Source organism: Balaenoptera musculus, chromosome 11, assembly GCF_009873245.2.
Source record: "Balaenoptera musculus isolate JJ_BM4_2016_0621 chromosome 11, mBalMus1.pri.v3, whole genome shotgun sequence".
Classification (NCBI taxonomy): Eukaryota; Metazoa; Chordata; class Mammalia; order Artiodactyla; family Balaenopteridae; genus Balaenoptera; species Balaenoptera musculus.
In genome coordinates, this window is record NC_045795.1 from 21,745,429 (window position 1) to 21,764,870 (window position 19,442).

Below are 19,442 nucleotides of genomic sequence, written 5' to 3' on the forward strand. Positions count from 1 at the left end.
TAAGTCAGTCTCCCAAGGCGATAGAAATAAAAGCAAAAATAAACAAATGGGACCTAATCAAACGTATAAGCATTTTTTTACATAGCAAAGGAAACCGTAAACAAAATGAAAAGACAACCTACAGAATGGGAGAAAATATTTCCAAATGATGTGACAGACAGGGGCTTAATTTCCAAAATGTACAAACAGCTCATACAACTCAATAACAACAACAACAAAAACCCAATCGAAAAGTGGGCAGAAGACCTAAATTGACATTTCTCCAAAGAAGACACACAGGCCAACAGGCACATGAAAAAAATGTGCAACATCAAATAATTATTAGAGAAATTCAAATCAAAACTACAATGAGGTATCACCTTACTCTTGTCAGAATGACCATCATCAAAAAGTATACAAATAGGGACTTCCCTGGTGGTCCAGTGGGTAAGACTCCATGCTCCCAGTGCAGGGGGCCTGGGTTCGATCCTTGGTCTGGGAACTAGATTCCACATGCACACCACAACTAAGTATCCGCATGCCGCAAGTAAGACCTGGTGCAGCCTAAATAAATAAATAAATAAATAAATAAATAAATAAACAAACAATTAAAAGGTAGATTGGTAATTTTTAAAAAGCGTACAAATAATAAATGCTGGAGATGGTGTGGAGGAAAAGGAACCCTCCTACACTGTTGGTGGGAATGTAAATTGGTACAGCCACTTTGGAAAACAGTATGAAAGTTCCTTAAAAAACTAAAAATAGAGTTACCATATGATCCTGCAATTCCACTCCTGCACCTGTATCTGGAGAAAACTATAATTCGAAAAGATACATACACCCCAATGTTCATAGCAGCACTCTTTACAATAGCCAAGACATGGAAGCAACCTAAATGCACGTTGACAGAGGAATGGATAAAGAAGATGTGGTATGTATATACAGTGGAATATTACTCAGCCATAAAAAAGAGTGAAATAATGTCATTTGCTTCAACATGGTTGTACCTAGAGATTATCATACTAAGTGAAGTAAGACAGAGAAAGACAAATATCATACGATATTGCTTATATATGGAATCTAAAAAAAAAAGAGAGAGAGATACAAATGAACTTATTTACATAACAGAACTAGACTCACAGACATAGAAAACAAACTTATGGTTACCAAAGGGGAAGGAGGGGGAGGGATAAATTAGGAGGTTGGGATTAAAACATACACACTACTATATATAAAATAGATAGCCAACAAGGACCTACTGTATAACAGGGAACTATACTCAATATTTTATAATAACCTATAAGGGAAAATAATCTGAAAAAGAACGTATAGGGACTTCCCTGGTGGTCCAGTGGTTAAGACTCAATGCTCCAATGCAGGGGGCCTGGGTTCAATCCCTGGTCAGGGAACTAGATCCTGCATGCCGCAACTAAAAGATCCTGCGTGCCGCAACTAAGATCCGGTGCAGCCAAATAAATAAATAAATAAAAATAAATATTAAGAAAAAGAAAAAAAGAACATATATATACATTCTTTTTTATGGATATGTGTATAACTGAATCACTGTGCTGTACACCTGAAACTAAACACAACATTGTAAATCAACTATCCTTTAATAAAATGAATTTTTTTTAAAGAAGGACTGTTATCTGAAATATACAAAGAACTCCTAAAGCTCAACAATAAGAAAACAAACAACTCAGTTTTTTAAATGGGCAAAAGGTCTGCACAGACACCTCACCAGAGAAGATATACAGATGGCAAATAATCATATGAATAGATGCTCCACATCATATGTCATTAGGGAATTGCAAATTAAAACAAGGAGATACCACTACACACCTATTAGAATAGCTAAATTGCTAAACAGTGACAACTCCAAATGCTGATGAAGATGTGGAGCAACAGGAACTCTCATACATTCTTTGTGGGAATGCAAAATGGTACAGCCACTTCAGAAAATAGTTTAGCAGTTTCTTACAAAAGTAAACATACTCTTACCATATGATTCAGCAGTTGCACTCCTTGGTATTTATCCAAATGAATTGAAAACTTATGTCCACACAAAACCTGCACAAGGATGTTCATAGCAGCTTTATTCATAATTGATAAAATTGGAAACAAGAAAGATTTCCTTCAGTAAATGAGCGGATAAACTGTGGTACATCCAGACAATAGAATACTCAGCAATAAAAAGAAATGAACTATTATGCTATGAAAATCCATGGAGAAATGTTATATGCTTTTTGCTAAGTGAAGAGGCCAACCTGAAAAGGCTACAAACTCTCGTTCCAACTACATGACATTGTGGAACAGGCAAAACTATGGAGACAGTAAAAAGATCAGTGGTTGCTGGGGGTTATAGGGGTTGGAGTGTGGGAATGATGAATGGGTGGAGCATAGGGGATTTTTAGGGCGGTGAAACTGTTTAGTATGATGCTTGTAATGGTTGATGCATGTTATTATGTTTTCTAAAACCATAGAATGTATTACAGTTTATATTAACCTTAATGTAAACTATGGACTTAAGCTAATAATACTTTATCAATATTGGCTCACTGATTGTAACCAAAGATACCGCACTAATGCAAGATGTTAATAATAGGGTTTTTATGTAGCCGGGGAGGGGGTTTGGAGGGGCCATGTGGGAAGTCTATACTTTCTGCTCCATTTTTTCTGTAAACCTAAAACTACTCTTTAAAAATAAAGTCTATTACGTTGTTTAAAGCTATTTTTCAGTAAAAAGACATCGGTTGGGAGTAAAAAGGGAAGTGGGAGCCGATATCTGGTGTTCATATAACAAAGAGCTCGTATCCAGAATGTAAAAAGAACTTTCACTCATCAATAATAAATACACTACAAAAAGGGCTCTGAGCTAACTCCTGGAGTGTGGCAAGTCTCAGCAACCTTGTGGGTGATTTGAACTTTATCGACTGGCTCAGATTTCCTCAGGAGAAGGCAGGGGGAGAGAAAGAGGGGAATAAAAACCCGAACGCCAGAATGAAGCGCTCTTCCCACCCTGGCCGAACCTGGCAAAGGCAGTTAAAGCCGGCGGAGCAGTAAGGTTGATCATAGAGAGGACCGCGCCTCCAGATTCCTAGGCGGGCACCGGAAGTGGCCTCGTGGCCCTGGGCGCCTTTTGCTCGGCCGTTTTGGGTTCCTGGTTGGCCCGGCGGGATGGTGGCTTCAGATTTTGCCTTAACTACCTGCCAGGGCTAGTCTCCAGGGAGCGCCAGTCATCCCCAGAGCTGCGGGTGAGCGGTCGGGCTTCTCCCCAGGCAAGCTGCAGAACGCCCCATCTCTGTTGTCCCACGGGCCAGAGGTGGGACGGGGAGGGGGTCTTTGCGGCTTGCGTGTCCTGTTCTCCCCCCAGCACGTGCACACAATGTTTGGTAACGAGCTCAGTGACAATTTGGCTCTCTACTGTTCGGTTTGGATTTGTCGCTGTTATTTTGACTTTATAATAGCATAAACCACTCAGATTTTGCTTAATTCTCGTTCTTTCATACACGATGGAGGCGGGGCGGGGGCGGGTGGTGCGGTGGGAGAGGGAAATGTCTCAACTGAGGGTTAGGTGCTTAATCCTTTATTCCCTGAACGAACACTATAACCAGTTTATGGAGCTGTAGTGTATTACTCCTCTGTATAAGTAGTTTTTTTTTTTTTTAATTTATTTTTGGCTGAGTTGGGTCTTCGTTGCGGTGTGCGGGCTTCTCATCTTGGTGGCTTCTCGTTGTGGAGCACGGGCTCTAGGCGTGCGGGCTTCAGTAGCTGTGGCTCATGGGCTCTAGAGCGCAGCCTCAGTAGTTGTGACGCACGGGCTTAGTTGCTCCGCGGCATGTGGGATCTTCCCGGACCAGGGCTCGAACCCGTGTGCCCTGCATTGGCAGGCGGATTCTTAACCGCTGCGCCACCAGGGAAGCCCTGTATAAGTACTTTGATTCCTTTAAAGGTCATAAAAGTTTTACTGGAAAAATAACTATGAGTCGGCTCATGTGTATATTGTCATAGTAAGTTTACTAAAGTGTGGCAAGATCCATCTTCCCTTACCTTGCTAAGGATCAGGAAGCCTCCTTTTCCCTCTACAGGAGTGTCCCAAGACCCATCCTGCCCTGCTGAAGCAGTTCTATGAAGGGGTGGTAGATTATGAGTATACATGAAAGAAAGCCTTGGCAAATGAGCTATGGTGGTCCCCAGCCTTGGCTCATGTGCTTTTTTTCTTCCTGTAATGCAGTTCTTATAAACTAAAAAGTCTTTAAATTCTGAGAATGTGGCCTTATTTCCTACAATAGAAGTTCTAATACTAATATTTATGTAGCACTTTTCTGTATATCAGCAGCCAGGTGCCCTTTCTCAGTAATTCTGATCTATTTTCACGGATCTCAGGAATATTATCCTACTAATGTTCCGCTACTCAGGAACATCACCTTGGCAGTGAGTCTTCATTACTAATAACATAGGTTCTTGACTGCTCTAGTTATTCTGCTGTTTTAATAGTGTGTTCTCCTCCCACAGGAGTGCTCTGATCCTAAGGTTCTTCCTGATTCCTGGTATGTAAGACAAGTGAATCCTATCCTGAGCCATTGCACTCTAAGATGTCCACCAAGTTGAGAGAACACGCAGCCTTGACTCCTGTGGTGCACACTCGAGAGGAGCAGGAGGGACTGAGAATCGTGAAGGTAGAGGAAGAGGAGAACCATGCTTGGGAGCAGAAGTCTCGCCAACTAGGGAATGTGCACCCTTATCAGGAACTTTTCCGCCAGTGCTTCAGGCAGTTCCGTTACCAGGCGGCCCCTGGACCTCGAGAGGCTCTGAGCCAGCTCCGGGAGCTCTGCCAAAAGTGGCTGCGGCCTGAGATGCACAGCAAGGAGCAGATCCTGGAGCTGCTGGTGCTGGAGCAGTTCCTGACCATCCTGCCCAAGGAGTTGCAGGCCAGGGTATGGGCGTATCATCCAAGGAGTGGAGAGGAAGTGGTGACTGTGCTGGAAAATCTGGAGACAGAACTTGGAGACAAAGGACAACAGGTGGGAAAAGGGTTATCTATTGTTCATTTATGAGAACCCCAGGGGTCTACCAGCAAAGAGAGTGGGCATGGGTAAGCAAGAGGTTTTTATGACCATTATTTTCTGGGCTGACGCATTATCCTCTGTTTTCCCTTTAAAGCTCTGCTGCTTTTGTGAACTGATTAAGACACTGGTTTCTTCATCATTCTGCTTTCTGTACCCATAGGAAATTTTATGTTTAATCAAACTTTGAGGTTTAGTTAGCTATTGCTGATCCTCTCATGAACCCAACTCTTCTTGTATGTCCTTAGGTCCAAGCCAGTGCACGTTACAAACAAGAAGTGCTGTGGAAGGAAGTAGGACCTGTAAGCCTTACAAATCAGTCACTTAACATCCAGCTGAAGTGTGATCCTTGGGAGCATTTTCCTCTGCAAGAGAATGGTAAGCTTTAAAATGTGAATCTTTTGTGATCTTTTGGAAGCACTGAGTATAGCGTCTGCTAGGAAGCAGTATTTCTTGTGAAAAAAGTGGTATCTAGAATAGCAGAATAAGTTTAACACCAAAAGGTTATTTACAAAGTGAGCATATCTAGAGTTAATTTAATTTTGCATTGGGATATGTGGTATTTTTTAATTGGGTTATGATAGTGGTTTACAATTCTAACTGAATCCAAATCATTATGGAACCGTTTTAACAATACAGATACCCAGATCTACCATAGATTTACTACAGTGGGCCCTAGTACTATATGTTTTAATTAGCTACTATAGAACAATAGTGGTAGCTTATATTTTAAAAATTCAAGTAGTATAGAAAAATACAAAATGAAAATAAAAGTTCCATTCCAAAGAGTTAACCACTGTTAACATTCTCTAGTATATACTTCTAAAATCTTTCTTGTATATTCAAGCCTCTCCCCACTTTTTAGGGAAATTGGTATCATGATGTATTGACTATATTTTTAAATTTTTTTATATTCTTTATGCTCTGGCATTTGGGGCCTTGATCCTGGACAGACTGTCCTTCCCAGGGCTAGCTAATTTCTAGAGACAGCAAAGGACTCCCCTGCAAGTGGGCCTTTCATATACAATCCAACCAATCTGGAGCCCAGTCCCCCAACCATCTCCTTTATCAAACCTTCACACACGAAGCCAATATTCCCCCTGCCCTAAATCACCCCAGGGTCAGATACCAGAGAACTAGGGACCATCTCTATAGCCCAGAGTGTGCCAAAATTATTCAAATTATCCATCCTAAGCTTACTCAGCATACCTACCCTGCCTTATCCATTCCCTCCTGGGGAAACTCCAATAAAGGCTCTAGGCCATGCTCTCCCCTCTTCCCCTTCTGCCTCCTGATCGATCGTGGTGCTTTCCCATGCAGCCCTGCATGGCAGACTACATCTTCTGTTCCTTGGGATCTACGAGTGTAAAAACTTTCTTTCTTTGTATAGTCCTTTCCATGTCTGCGTGTCTTACCATACCCGCTTAAAACAAATCCTGGATACATTTTAATATACATATTATACACACCACTTTGCATTTTGCTTTTTTTTTTTTACCTAATGAGAATATTCAGGACATTATTCATTCATGCACCAAATATTTATTGAACGTCAACTATGTGTCCAGCAATAGTCTAAGCATTGGGGATATAGAGGTGAACAAGAAGGCCAACGTCTCTGCCCTCATGCAACTTACATTCTAGTTAAATCAGTGGGTTCCACAATCTCAGTTCCTTCATTCAGTTGCAGTCGATGTTTGTGGCCTAGAGAAAACATGCAGAAATAATGTTATTCTTATCAGTAGAGTTATTTTATTCTTTTTGATGTTTAGTTTTCTGTTGCATACATGTATAATAGTTAATTTAACAGTCTTCTACTGATGTGCATTTAGGCTGTTTCCAGTATTTTCGTTATTTTATTTATTTATTTATTTATTTGGTCACACCATGTGGCTTCTGGGATCTTAGTTCCCCTACCAGGGATTGAACCTGCACCCTCAGCAGTGAAAGCATGGAGTCCTAACCACTGGACCGCCAGGGAATTCCCTCTTTTTGTTATTTTAAACACTGCATCAGTGGATGTCTTTATGGAAAAGTCTTTTGGCTCTTGTGTGAAAATATTGGAGGAAAAAAATTCCTTTAAATGCAGTGAGAGATTGATAGCCACTGGATTAAAGTAGAAAACTTATTATGTAGGCAACAAAGTTATAGTTATTACCTCTAGGGAAAGCAAAAGGACACAGGGTGATGGAGAAAGATGAATTGGGATTTGGACTTCTTACTTTTATACCTTTTGTACTGTTGAAATTTTTACCATGAGTATCTATTCTTTTTATAGTAAAAATAAAGAGTGCGGTCTTTGAATTCAGATAAACCTGAGTTTCAGGCCAAGCTTTATCACTTAATAGTCATGTGATCACAGACCAATTATTTAATTTCTGTGTTTCAGTTGCTGTATCTATTACCCAGCTCATTGTGTTGCTGTGAGCATCACCAAATATTGGGTGATCACTTGGTGTTTTAGCTATCCCATTTCCATGTAACAAACCACTCCAAAACTTAGTGGCTAAAAGGCACAACCATTATGTTATCTCTCACAGTTCTCTGGATTGACTGGGATAAACAGGATGTTTCTTCTACTGTACATGATATCAATTTAAGCTGTAGTTATCGGGGGGCTTGCCTGGACTGTGATGCTCGAGATACTTCACTCACTTCTCATACTTTAGCAGGAGATGGCTAGAAAACTGGGCTTAGCAAGATTCTGAGATGGATGGGCCTCAGGTTATCTCATTCTCTCACTCTTCATGTATCTCTTTAGCGGGGTAACTGGACTTCTTACATGGTAACTCAGGGATCTCAAAAGCATCTTTTAAAGTTTTAATCCTTGAACTGACGTATCATCACTTTCACCATATTCTGTTGGATAAAGCAATTCACAGGCCAGCCTAGATCCTGTGTGGGAGGGGGGTGGACTACACAAGGGATGAATGCTAGAAGGTATGTTCATTGGGGACCCTTTGAAGACTCTTGGGAAATTTACATTTCTTTCCTGCATTCTGAGTTTTTAGATCTGGGCTGGGGCCCAAAAGTGTTTTATTTATTTTTATTCTCTATGACTCATAGGTGCAGTGAGTATCAAAAACCATTAGGATGATAGTTCTTGCTTATTTAGCACAATCCTTGATATTAGTAAGCATTCATAATGTTATCAATTACTATTACTAATCTTACTTCCAAACATTTATGTGGGACATGTGGCACTTAAATAATCGACTTGCTCTTTCAGCAGGAGCTGAGACCAGGAATATGACTGGTGAATTTGCTCCAAAGCAGATTTCTGCAGAAAGGAATTCATTGGTTGCTTTCCAGGATGCAAAGTGTGGAGAAACTTTTCAATATAGGGGTAAATCAGAACAGCAAAAGGTCAACCCCATGAGAGTAAAACGACACAAATGTAAGGAGTGTGGAAAGGCCTTTGCTCAGAGCTCAGGGCTTGTTCGACATTGGAGAATTCACACTGGAGAGAAACCTTATAAATGCAATCAATGTGGAAAAGCCGTCAGTTATAAATCAGCCCTTCTTTCACACCAGGAAATTCATAATAAAATAAAACGCTATCAGTGTAATGAATGTGGGAAAGCCTTCAGTCAAAACACAGGCCTGGTTCTTCATCAGAGGATCCATACTGGGAAAAGACCTTATGGATGTAAAGAGTGTGGTAAATCCTTTAGTCAAAGTTCACACCTTATTGGACATCTGAGGATCCATACTGGAGAGAAACCCTTCAAATGTAATGAGTGCGAGAGGGCCTTCACTCAGAGGTCAGGACTCATGGAACATCAGAGAAGTCACACTGGAGAGAAACCATATATGTGTAAGGAATGTGGGAAAGCTTTCCGAGGGAGCACCAGCCTTACTCAGCACCTGAGGATCCACACTGGGGAGAAGCCCTATCAGTGTGAGGAATGTGGACGAGCCTTCATTCAGAGGTCAAGCCTTGTTCGTCATCAGAGGATCCACAGAGGGCAGAAGTCTGTTTCTGTATCCTAATTGTAAGGAGGCCTTTAATCATAAATCAGGCCTTACTGAACACTTTAGAAAGCTATGCTGAATACAGACCCAATCACTGTGTAATAAATTCAAGAAATTAGGGATGTGGTGTCTCCATTGTTATTCTAAGTAGTCAAACTAGAATAGATTCTGATATCACCCAACAGGTTGAAAGAAGCTGGTAGCTTGTCACTGGAGCAGACCATTCACATTTTGGCCTGAGTCTGTTGTGGATGCTGCTATTTCTTTCTCCCATTCTTTTGGTCCTTCTCCTTTGTGGTCCTTCAGCACTTTTGCTCCTTGAAGTCACTACCATCACATACCCTGAATAACCTGATGATACAGTGGCTCTCAGATTTTGAACAGAAGACCACTGAGACTGTTAGTGTGCATACTATGCAAAGGAGAACTTAGCAGGATGAACAGAGAAAGTGATGCTGTTGTTAACGTTATATAAATGAGGGGTAAGCTAGGTAAGTTACACTTAAAAGTGACTACTCAACGACACAGCTTGCTGTTTTCTTTGCCTTCTCTTCACCCTGTTGGTGAGGGAGGAAGTCCTACCCTAGGATTTGGAAGATGGCCAAACACATGACACCCAACAGTGGACAGATGGGATTGACAGCAGTTAATTAGCTGCTTATACTCATAGCCTAGGGGAGGAGGGCCACTTGGGAGCAGAGTGAACAAATAGGAGCTTTGGGATACAGGCTTTGTAGTAATAAGATGGGGTGATGTCTGGTTTCCTTGGGAGGATGTGATTGACTTGTTTGAATAATTTCATGGGCAGGCAAGGAGGTGAAACCCAGTAGGTTGAGGAGTGTAGCTATTCCAGCTGATGGGGAACGAGCCAAGTGCGGTCACTTCCTGCTGGGTGGGAGGCATATATAGCAAGAGCAGAGGAACCGATGGTTAGGCTTTTGGGTCCCTGTGAGGCTCAAAGATGTCAAGGCAGCATAGGAAGTATTAGGCCTTGCTGCTCACTTTGTCAACTTAGAAAACAGACATAGTTTTTAGGAAAGAGTTATAATGTATATCTGTGCCCTCAAGAGTGCTGTTTATTCATATGTACTCTTTTTTTTTTTTCTTTTTCTTTTTGAATCTCAGTGATACACATTCCTCCTCCAGTTTATCTCTAGGAAAAAATCCCAGAAATACCTTTGACCATCCAGCATGCCAGTTGGACTTGATCCCATATTGGTGGTGGGATTGAAGAGACATCAGGTAGCAGAGTCTATAATGCTTCTACATCTTTCTGACTTTCTTATGCTAAAAACCAGTAGAGATCTCAAGCTCAGCTCCCTCACTGTCCACTGTTATCGTCTGGATACCTATGTCCTCATTATGCTTTAGTTTATCTTTTCAACCTTTGAAATAGACAGTCTGAAAAGCATTGATGTTGTCTTCTACTTTGACTTTGAATGAAATATACTTTTCACTATTAGGAGGACTTGAGAAACTAGAAAGTTTATAAGGTAGAAAGTGTATAAAAGTGGGGTATTTCACTATATTCATATTTTTATAGGGACGGTATAAATAAATACCAACCAAGAAAACTCTGGAGGTGCTAATTGTTCATCCTTAGTGCCATCACTTACTTTGTTTTGCCTTGTTTCAAGGCTCAGGTAGGAAATACCTGAGAGGTTGACATCTACAGGTCAGAGGGAAATACCTATGACAAAAATAAAAGAGAAGTGGATAGAACATTAAATCTCCCTGAAGTGAGACACCCTGAAATTTAAAATGCAGACTTGCACAGAATACTTGCACATTTGAGGAATTTTCAACCAAGTGGATGAATTCTCCTGTGAAATGTGCTGATGAACTGAGCTTTTCTGGCAGTGGGAACTATGCCAGAGATGAAAACTGGCATCCTAAGGATCAGATACATTTGGCAGACATTTGTGTAGCTCATTCATTGTTTTTAGGAATTGAATTAGCTGTCAGCTTAAAAAAATTTAGAAATTTTATGTAGAAATGGGATTTCCATATTATTTTGAAAAAAATAAGATCTGGCATCACTGGGCCAGACCTCTTACCTTCCAGTTCTTTCCATGCCCCACCCTCCAGCTTCATTATGTGTCTGAGCCCTGGAGACATTTGAATTTGCTTATCTGGAGAATGACTACTTCAGAGGAGAGTTTTATTTCATAGCAGAGTAAACTAAATAGAAACAAGGTGAAGTCATCCTTGACTTTCTGATAGGTTGTTTGCAAAAAATGGAAAACCATAAATTGAGAAATTTGAAAAGTAGGATACAGGTTTCCCCTGCTACCTGAAAGTGAAGCATTCCTATGAAACTTTTTGTAAGCCGAAATGGCATAAAGCAAAGAGGCAGTTACCTTAGGACGCATTTTGCTAACGAATGCACAAAATCGAGATAAAGCACAGATGCTCACAGACACAGTTCAAAGCTATAGTGGCTTAATGCTGAGATGCTGAGTGTAGTTCCCAGGGAAGGAGCTTGGTGGTGCCACTCTTGCTGCTTGATTTGCGCGATACCTGTCTAGAAGGCTGGCTGCAAAACAAATGTTGAACGCTATTTTCGCTTTTCACCTTTTTTGGCAAACAAAATCCTCTTCGGCTTTCTTTCAGTTAGTGAAAACAGGTACTAATGTAGGTCTTTATTTGTAAAGGCGAAGAGGCGTAAAGCAAATTTTCAAAAGGCGGGATACTTGTATTTCTTGATTTAGTTTAAATAAAAATAATGAAAACATACATAAGTGTCAATAATGTGACCTTTGTGGACTTGCTAACCTTAGAGTTAGGGATGTGTTTACAAAAGTAAATATAACAGGTCCCTCCACAGTGACTTGGCTAGTATACATTTCTGAAGATACGTGTTTAAAGAACGGTTATTGCCTACATATGTGTCATACATTTTAAGGGTATTTAAAAAGGTAAATAAAACACAGTTTCAATGGTGAATTTACAATTCAAGAAAGAAAATTTACAATACAAAACAAGGATAAATGAACACAAATCAAAAACAATTCTGCCTGGGAGAATTGGGAAAGTATATAAAGAAGGTGGGCATTTGTGGGACTTTACGGATGAATAGGATTTTGGTTATTAGTCGAGATTCTAAGAGAAACAGAGTATATATTATTCTTTTTTTTAAAAAAAAGGAATTGGCTCAGATGATTGGGGGCTACTAAGTCCAAAATATGCAGGGCAGGCTGGCAGGTGAACTCAGGCAGGATTTCTGTGTTACAGTTTTAAGGCAAAATTCCCACTTGGGGATATCTCAGTTTTGTCTCAAGGGCTTCAGCTGATTGGATGAAGCCCACCCATTATGGAGGGTAATATCCTTTGCTTCAAGTCAACAGATTGAAGATGTTTATCCCATCTACAAAATACTTTCACAGCAACATCTACACTAGTGCTAAAACAACTGGGCACCGTAGGCAAGCCAGGTTTACATATAAAATTTAACCATCACAGATATATAGAAAAAGGCAGAAGAAGCTGTTAACACCACACGTGTCACTGATATTGCACAGGGGTGTTATGTGCAATTCCTTTTAAAGGGTGCTGTGTAGAGTAGTAGGTTATATCAAGACTTGTTTCTCTGGGCTGTTTACATCAAAATTGTGTCTTATTTGCTTAAGTATGCCTCCCATGTTAGAGTCCATTTTAAAGAAATTCAAAGCACTTCGGAGGTAACAGTATACAGGAACAAACCCAAGAATGGCATCAGGGAAATCTCACCCTGACTCGCCCATTGCCCCTTAGAAAGCATAAAACTTGGTTGGTGAGCTAAACAGGTTGGAAAAACTTCCCTGAGTTCATTTCGTTATCCATCCACACATTTTATAATAAATCTGACCTGTCGATATAATTGACTTTGGTCCTTGGAACAGAGAAAGTGAGTGACTTGTTTAAAGTGACCTAGTGCAAGGCTTTAAAATTTCTTGACTCCAAGTCTGGCGTCCTTTATGCTACTGTTTAACGACGTACATTTTCTGGGTGCAGTGGTCGACTCACAAACACCGAGAGGGCGCCAGGCTGCTCTCTAGAAGAATCTGGGCCTGCAGAAGCTGTGAAGGAGGGAGAGCTCTGGAAGGCGGCCTGGAGAGGCCGGCGGCAGGGCGGCCCGGGTGAGGAGGGAGCGCCTGGTAACCTCCAGCGGGGCGCCGGCGAGATCATAGAGATGCTCAGACCTTCCAAGTTCCTGTACAAACCCCGGAAGTAGAGTCTCCGGGACCGAGATCCTAGGTGACTTGTCCAGCTGTATACTTGTGTGCGCGTGTCGGGTCGCACTCCAGCGCTTCTCCCTCTTCTCTTTAGAGCAGAGCCGGCCTCGGGGTGAAGAACCGGGGTTCCTGAGTGGGTTGTAAAGAGAGGGCAGACGCTAGAGTCGAGTTTGGCGGGCGTGGACGCGACGCCCCGCTCTCCATGCGCAGCCGCGGCTGCCAGGTGTGCCCTAACCCCTGTGAGACCCCCATAGCGCATGCGGAGTGTGACTTGGTAGGCGCAGGGGAAGCGGGGTGGGCTGGATATCCCTGATGTTTGCTGCCATGCAGAGACATACCTGTCTCCGCAGCCTTGGCAACAGTTTGTCCCTAAAGTGTTAGGCTTGGTTTGTCACTATTTTATCTTATAAAGTTAACAAGCTTATGTAAATTCTTGGCCGCCCAGGTAATTTTGTTCTGTTTACAATACGTTCTTATCCCCCAGAGCCCAGGAGAGCCTTCACCTTGACTCTGTACCCTAAGTCAAGTGAACTCTGTCTTGAGCCATCATAGCCCAAGATATCAAAAGTTTGGTGTAACCCTGACTTCTGTAGTTCACATTACTAGGAGCAGAAGGGTTTGCACATAGTGAAAGTGGAAAAGAAGCACATGCTTGGGAGAGGCCTAGATTGCCTGGGAAGGTGCATCCTCACCAGAAGTTCTGCCCCTAGCGTTTCAGGCAGTTCTGCTACTAGGAGGTCCTTGGACCTCACAAAGTTTGAACTTCTGAAGCCAGAGATGCACACCAGGGAGCAGATCCTGGAACTGCTGGTGATGGAGTAGTTCCTGACCCTATTGGAAAAGGAGAGCTTTGTACTTAGATACAGGAGAATCATCCAGCTAAGAGGCAGTAGTTGTGCAGGAGAGTCTGAAGACACAGCTTGGATATGCAGGCCAGCAAGTGGGAAAGGGGTAATCCAATATTATGTTATAAAAATGCTGAATCCTGGGCTTCCAAGTATAGGGAGGGATAGAAGCAAATCAAGATTTTATGTCCTTTCTTTACTGGGGCTAAAGCAGTGTCTTTCTGTTTTTCTTCTTCAAAGATCTGCTGCTCATTGTTGTTGAGACTGTGACATTTGTCTGTCTCCTAACTCCATGGGAAATTTTCTTTTTAACTGAATGCTGAGGTTTTAGCTATTAGCAATGATTTCACAAACCAATTGGGCCTGTTTGTAAAGGAGCAGTAAGTGTAGTGGTCAGACTGCAAGAATTTATATCTAGAGTGTACCGCTTACTAGCTCTGTGATCTTAGGCAAGTTATTTAATCTCATCAGAATCCTTTACATGTACAATGAGAAAATTTTTTTTATCCTTAGGTTCAAGCCCATGCACAAAAGCAGAAAGTACTCTGGAAGGAGGCAAGATCTTTAACCAGAGAAGTCATTGAGTATCTAGCTCAAGAAAAACCCTTGGGAGCCCACCCCTCTATAGCAAAGTGGTGAGTATAAAAAAGAGCCTTCTGTGAAGAAGTAGTTTCTCCATTGGCAATATGACATGCCTGTCTTTATGCTTTTCATAAGGACAGCCACGTCTGATCTGAGTAGGAATAAGGCAGAAAATTCATCATACATGTAATGATACTTTGCCATCAGTTACACAGAATCGAGAACTTAGCTTTGGGGAGAACTTCTCAGCTACCATCTTAATTGGGGCTTGGCTTTTGGATGTTCCTGCTCTTTACACTGTTTATTTATTTTTATATTTATTTTTATTATATTACTCCTTGAGTGACCTTTATACCACCATTTAATTTTTGGTCAAAGAAGCAAAGATGCAAGGACAGTGCTTTCCATTTAACCTCCTATTTTCTATTAACTTTTGCAAAAATAACCTGTCAGGGTTAATGAGAAAAGGTATGCTGCTTTTACAAAAATTCAAATCAGAGAAAACATTTGAAAGATGAGGGGTATGCATATCATGAAACAATGTGAAAAAGATACACATTTCCCTCAGATTAATGTATGATACAATCTGAAAGGCACCTGTTTCCCTCAGAGTAACTTATTTATGGTCTACGGAACTTTAGTTTGCCATGCACAGTTTCTTGCTTGGGGAGACTTAATGAATACTCAGTTTCCTCTGAGGAATTAAGTGAATTGCACTAATAGTATCTCCTGTGACAAATGGAAACCAAATTCTACCTGACCTTATTCCCATAGAAGCACTATGTTAAGTCAAAATGATGTAAAACACAAGCATTTAGGACCTGTAGTGTTTTTCTACTTGGTATATTAAGTTTGTTATGTTTTAAATTCCTATCAAAATATAAATATGGCCGTATATCCTATTATTAATTTCATCTGTATGAAACATTCAAGTATATTCCCTAGTCTTCTTTTTTTTTTTTGGCTGTGCCAGGTCTTAGTTGTAGCATGCGGGATCTTTAGTTGCGGCATGCAAACTCTTAGTCACAGCGTGTGGGATCTAGTTCCCTGACCAGAGATCGAACCCGAGTCCCCTGCATTGGGAGCACGGAGTCTTAGCCACTGGACCACCAGGGAAGTCCCTATTCTCTAGTCTTTTTCCCAGTATATTTAAGGCACAAAAAGTACACTCCAAGTTAAAGTACAAAATAAATCCAATCCTCTTTAGGCTGTCCTTCCAGAAGGAAAGATGGAAAACTTCATGATTGGGATATGGTGGGATATGTCTACTACTTATTGGTGGACAAGAAACAACTGAGTTTGAGGGACCTCCCAGCTCTTAGTGTAGGAAAGTAGGAGTGGGGATCCTTGGTGTCTCTGCGCCAGATGTGTCTTTAGCCCATAGACAGGGCCTAGAGTAGTGCAGCTAAAGGAATGGTACTCACTGGCCAAAAATGTCTCTTGGATTATTTTCTCAGGTCACATTGGGACCTGATATTTAAAAAGACATTTGGGACATTTGATATTTAAAAAGAAAGGAAATAAGATCAGATACATGAAAGCCAGAGATGGGGAAAGTGATATAAGTCTTCTGCATACTGGCCTCTTCTCCCAGGTTGATTGACACACTGAATAGTTGTATCAGTCATTCAGCCAGCTAATCCCCTGATGTGTGGACTTCCGTGGTTGTGAGAATTCAATAGAGATTAAAATTACAAGAGATTTTAGTCTAATGATAGGGGAAAATATGAGGAAAATACAATGTCCCTGCTTTATGTGATATATTCAGTGGGTGTAGCTGTATCAAATAGTGAGAAGATGTAAGTTGAGGAAATTAATAATTTGATTCTTTAGTCTAATATTATAATACTAAAGAAAAGCAATAAAGCATACCATAAATATCAACCTGAGCTTTTTGGACCTTCCTCATCCATAGAACCAAGAGCCTCCATATATCTAATTATAGCAGCCCCTCAGTTAACCTAACCCCAGCACATGCTTCTAAAAGTATTAATCGTACAGAATATGTATTTATGAAACCCTTCCTGTGTGTCATTAACTATACCAAGGACATATGCAGAGATAAGTAGAACATGAATTTATAATCTATTAAAGCAGAATAGGCTACATAAACAATAAGTAATTATATTATAAAGTCCAAATAATGTTAAAGCACATTAATTCTGACTGAAGGAGTCAGCAGAGTCTTCACAGAAAAGAAGACATTGGTGCTAGCTTTTAATAAGTACAACTTTGAAAAAAGGGAGAGAATTTGTTGACACCTTATTTGTAATTGTAATATACAAAGATGACATTCAAAACAAAGCAATGTGGGATTTCTTTACAAAAGAACACTTGGTGACAACACATATATGTGTGTGGATATGTATACACACCTACATATACAAGCATACATTTCTTATACATTATTACAAATCTATTTGAAAAATAGTGCCAAAATAAAATATGATTAGGAAGGCACATTATGCCAATAAAAAATATGAACAGGGACTTCCCTGGTGGTCCAGTGGTTGGGACTTCGCCTTCCAATGCAGGGGGTGTGGGTTTGATCCCTGGTCGGGGAGCTGGGATCCCACATGCCTCGTGGCCAAGGGGCCAAAGCGTGGAACAGAAGCAATGTTGTGACAGGTTCAATGGAGACTTTAAAAATGGTCCACATCAAAAAAAAATTTTTTTTTAAATGAACAGTCTTTTTTATTGAGGTACACTTCTATATTTGTGAATTGTCTGAAATGATATTAGGAAATAGACACAATCCAACATTGAGACAAGATTGCATACCTTCCAGGAACATCCTGTATGGAAGAGGGAAAATGGTTTGGTTATTGAACTTACATCCCATTTGTCTAATGAAAACAGGTTGTCCTTGTTGTATGGTCTGTAATTTACTAAGAAACAAACAACACCACAAAAAGTTGACCTCACTGTCTACGTGGATAGATCCTCTAATCAGTAATATATCCTTCAGGGGTGGTTCACCAACACTTAATCAGAAAGGCCACACTCCAGAGGAAGTTAGCATAAAGCACAGCAATTAGCTCTATCTCCGATTAATAGCAGAGGTTTTACTAATTTACATACTGAATGTTAGAAGTGAGTTTTCATTGGTGGAATTTGTGATATTAAAGATATATAGTGACTAAAAGAATTTAGAGTCTCTTCCTTCTACCTTTGCATGAACATCTAGAGTCCTTCATGGCTCACCCTTTAGAATGGCACTCAAGGCTTGATTCTCAGCCTTTTCTGATGTCAGAGGATTCTGCTTGCCTGATCCTGACTCTAAGGTTAACTGCATCCTTAGCAACATTTCCTCCCAATGAACCTTTCACCCAAGATGTGAGAGGAGCAACCACGCAGACAGAGAAACTGGAAATTCATCATGCTCCCTGAACAGGCTATATGACTTTTGTCCATGCTTGCTGTCAATGTTTCACTCTTAAATTGTTAAGGAAAATGTTTCTTATAAATATTAGATTATAAGTATTAGAGTAAGCAATCATTTCATATAGTTCATTCTAACAAATAATGAGCAAGTGTCCAAATTTTATTTAACTCATTAATGGAGGAGCCAACAGAATGGCAGACTTGATTCCACAAGAATATACAAAATTGAAATTCATATAATTAGTGAGGGAAAAATGTTGCAATAAAATTGCTAAATTAGATACAAAATTGGTTAGTATTCTCTTCTGGGCAGGGGAAAATTTTATATCTTTTCAGTTTTCTGTAAGTTAACCTCTAACTTTATAGGACTGTAAAACATTTGAAATCTAATCAATTTTGAGTCAATGTTAAATTCCCCAAGAGTCAAAATGTTCTAGCATATTTTTGCCTATTTCCAAGTTTTGATAATTTTCCTGAACATTGCTAATAAATGTCTGTATGCATAGCAGATTTCAGTCTAAAACCAGAACTGATAGCTGGGGGAGAGGAGCCCAAAGCCCTCATGAATCTCGATTGCTGGCTTCTGATACTTCTCAGAATGAGCCTAATAATTATGAATGAGAAAATTAGCTATGTTCAGTTTACATTACAGTCATGTTCAGTCTTGAGACCCCTCCACGTTTTCAGAAGTTGGCACATGTAGATATTTAAAAATCATAAGTACCTAGGAGCAAGATTGATGTAACATGTTTTCTGTTTTGTTTTTGGGTTTTTTTTTTTTTGGCCAGGCTGCATGGCTTGCGGGATCTTAGTTCCCCAACCAGGGATCGAACCTGGGCCCACAGCAGTGAAAGCACCAAGTCTTAACCACTGGACAGCCAGGAAACTCCCAAGATTGATGTAACATGTTTAAAAGATTTGCCTTTTCCTTGGGTTTAGTCTGGGAAAACTCTTTATGTAACCATAGCGAGTGAAGCAACAACTTCAGGGTAAGAGTGGATGCAGGGCACTCCCTGAAGAGGATAAAGATCTGAGCAGATCTTTGACAGCCTTTCTAGACTGTGCCCTGCTGGTCATCTCCCCCATCCTGGTGGCCTCTGGCCAACTGCTGTTTGCCAACCTCCTAGTTCAGTTCACAAGCCTCCTTTCCATTTCCAGCCCCAGGATGGTTTCCTCAACTCCTGAACCTTTCCCAACCTGAGAAGGAGGAATTCTTAACTTGCTCCCTTTCTCCAGGGCCCATCCTGCCTTCCATATCTCCCATGAAGACTCTAACCACTGGGACTTAGTGAATCTCCATACTTGAACTCCTTCTACATTTAAATCTAGGACCACATAATATATTTACATGTTAACATTCTGTTGTTCATCAGTGTCAGGTGTTCTAGGCCTGTGCC

At 40.7% G+C, this 19,442-nt stretch overlaps 1 protein-coding gene across 1 annotated transcript in view; it reads left to right on the forward strand.

Annotated features, from left to right (window-relative positions):
* ZKSCAN8 (zinc finger with KRAB and SCAN domains 8) overlaps positions 1–10,474 on the forward strand; it is a 48,687-nt gene extending 38,213 nt beyond the window's left edge. The window contains exons 8-11 of the mRNA XM_036868680.1: positions 4,532–5,003; positions 5,294–5,423; positions 8,275–9,040; positions 10,146–10,474. Coding sequence (XP_036724575.1) covers positions 4,532–5,003; positions 5,294–5,423; positions 8,275–9,038 — 1,366 coding nt within the window. The 3' untranslated portion in view covers positions 9,039–9,040; positions 10,146–10,474. The remainder of the gene's footprint in view (positions 1–4,531; positions 5,004–5,293; positions 5,424–8,274; positions 9,041–10,145) is intronic.
* The last annotated feature ends 8,968 nt before the right edge of the window (positions 10,475–19,442 follow it).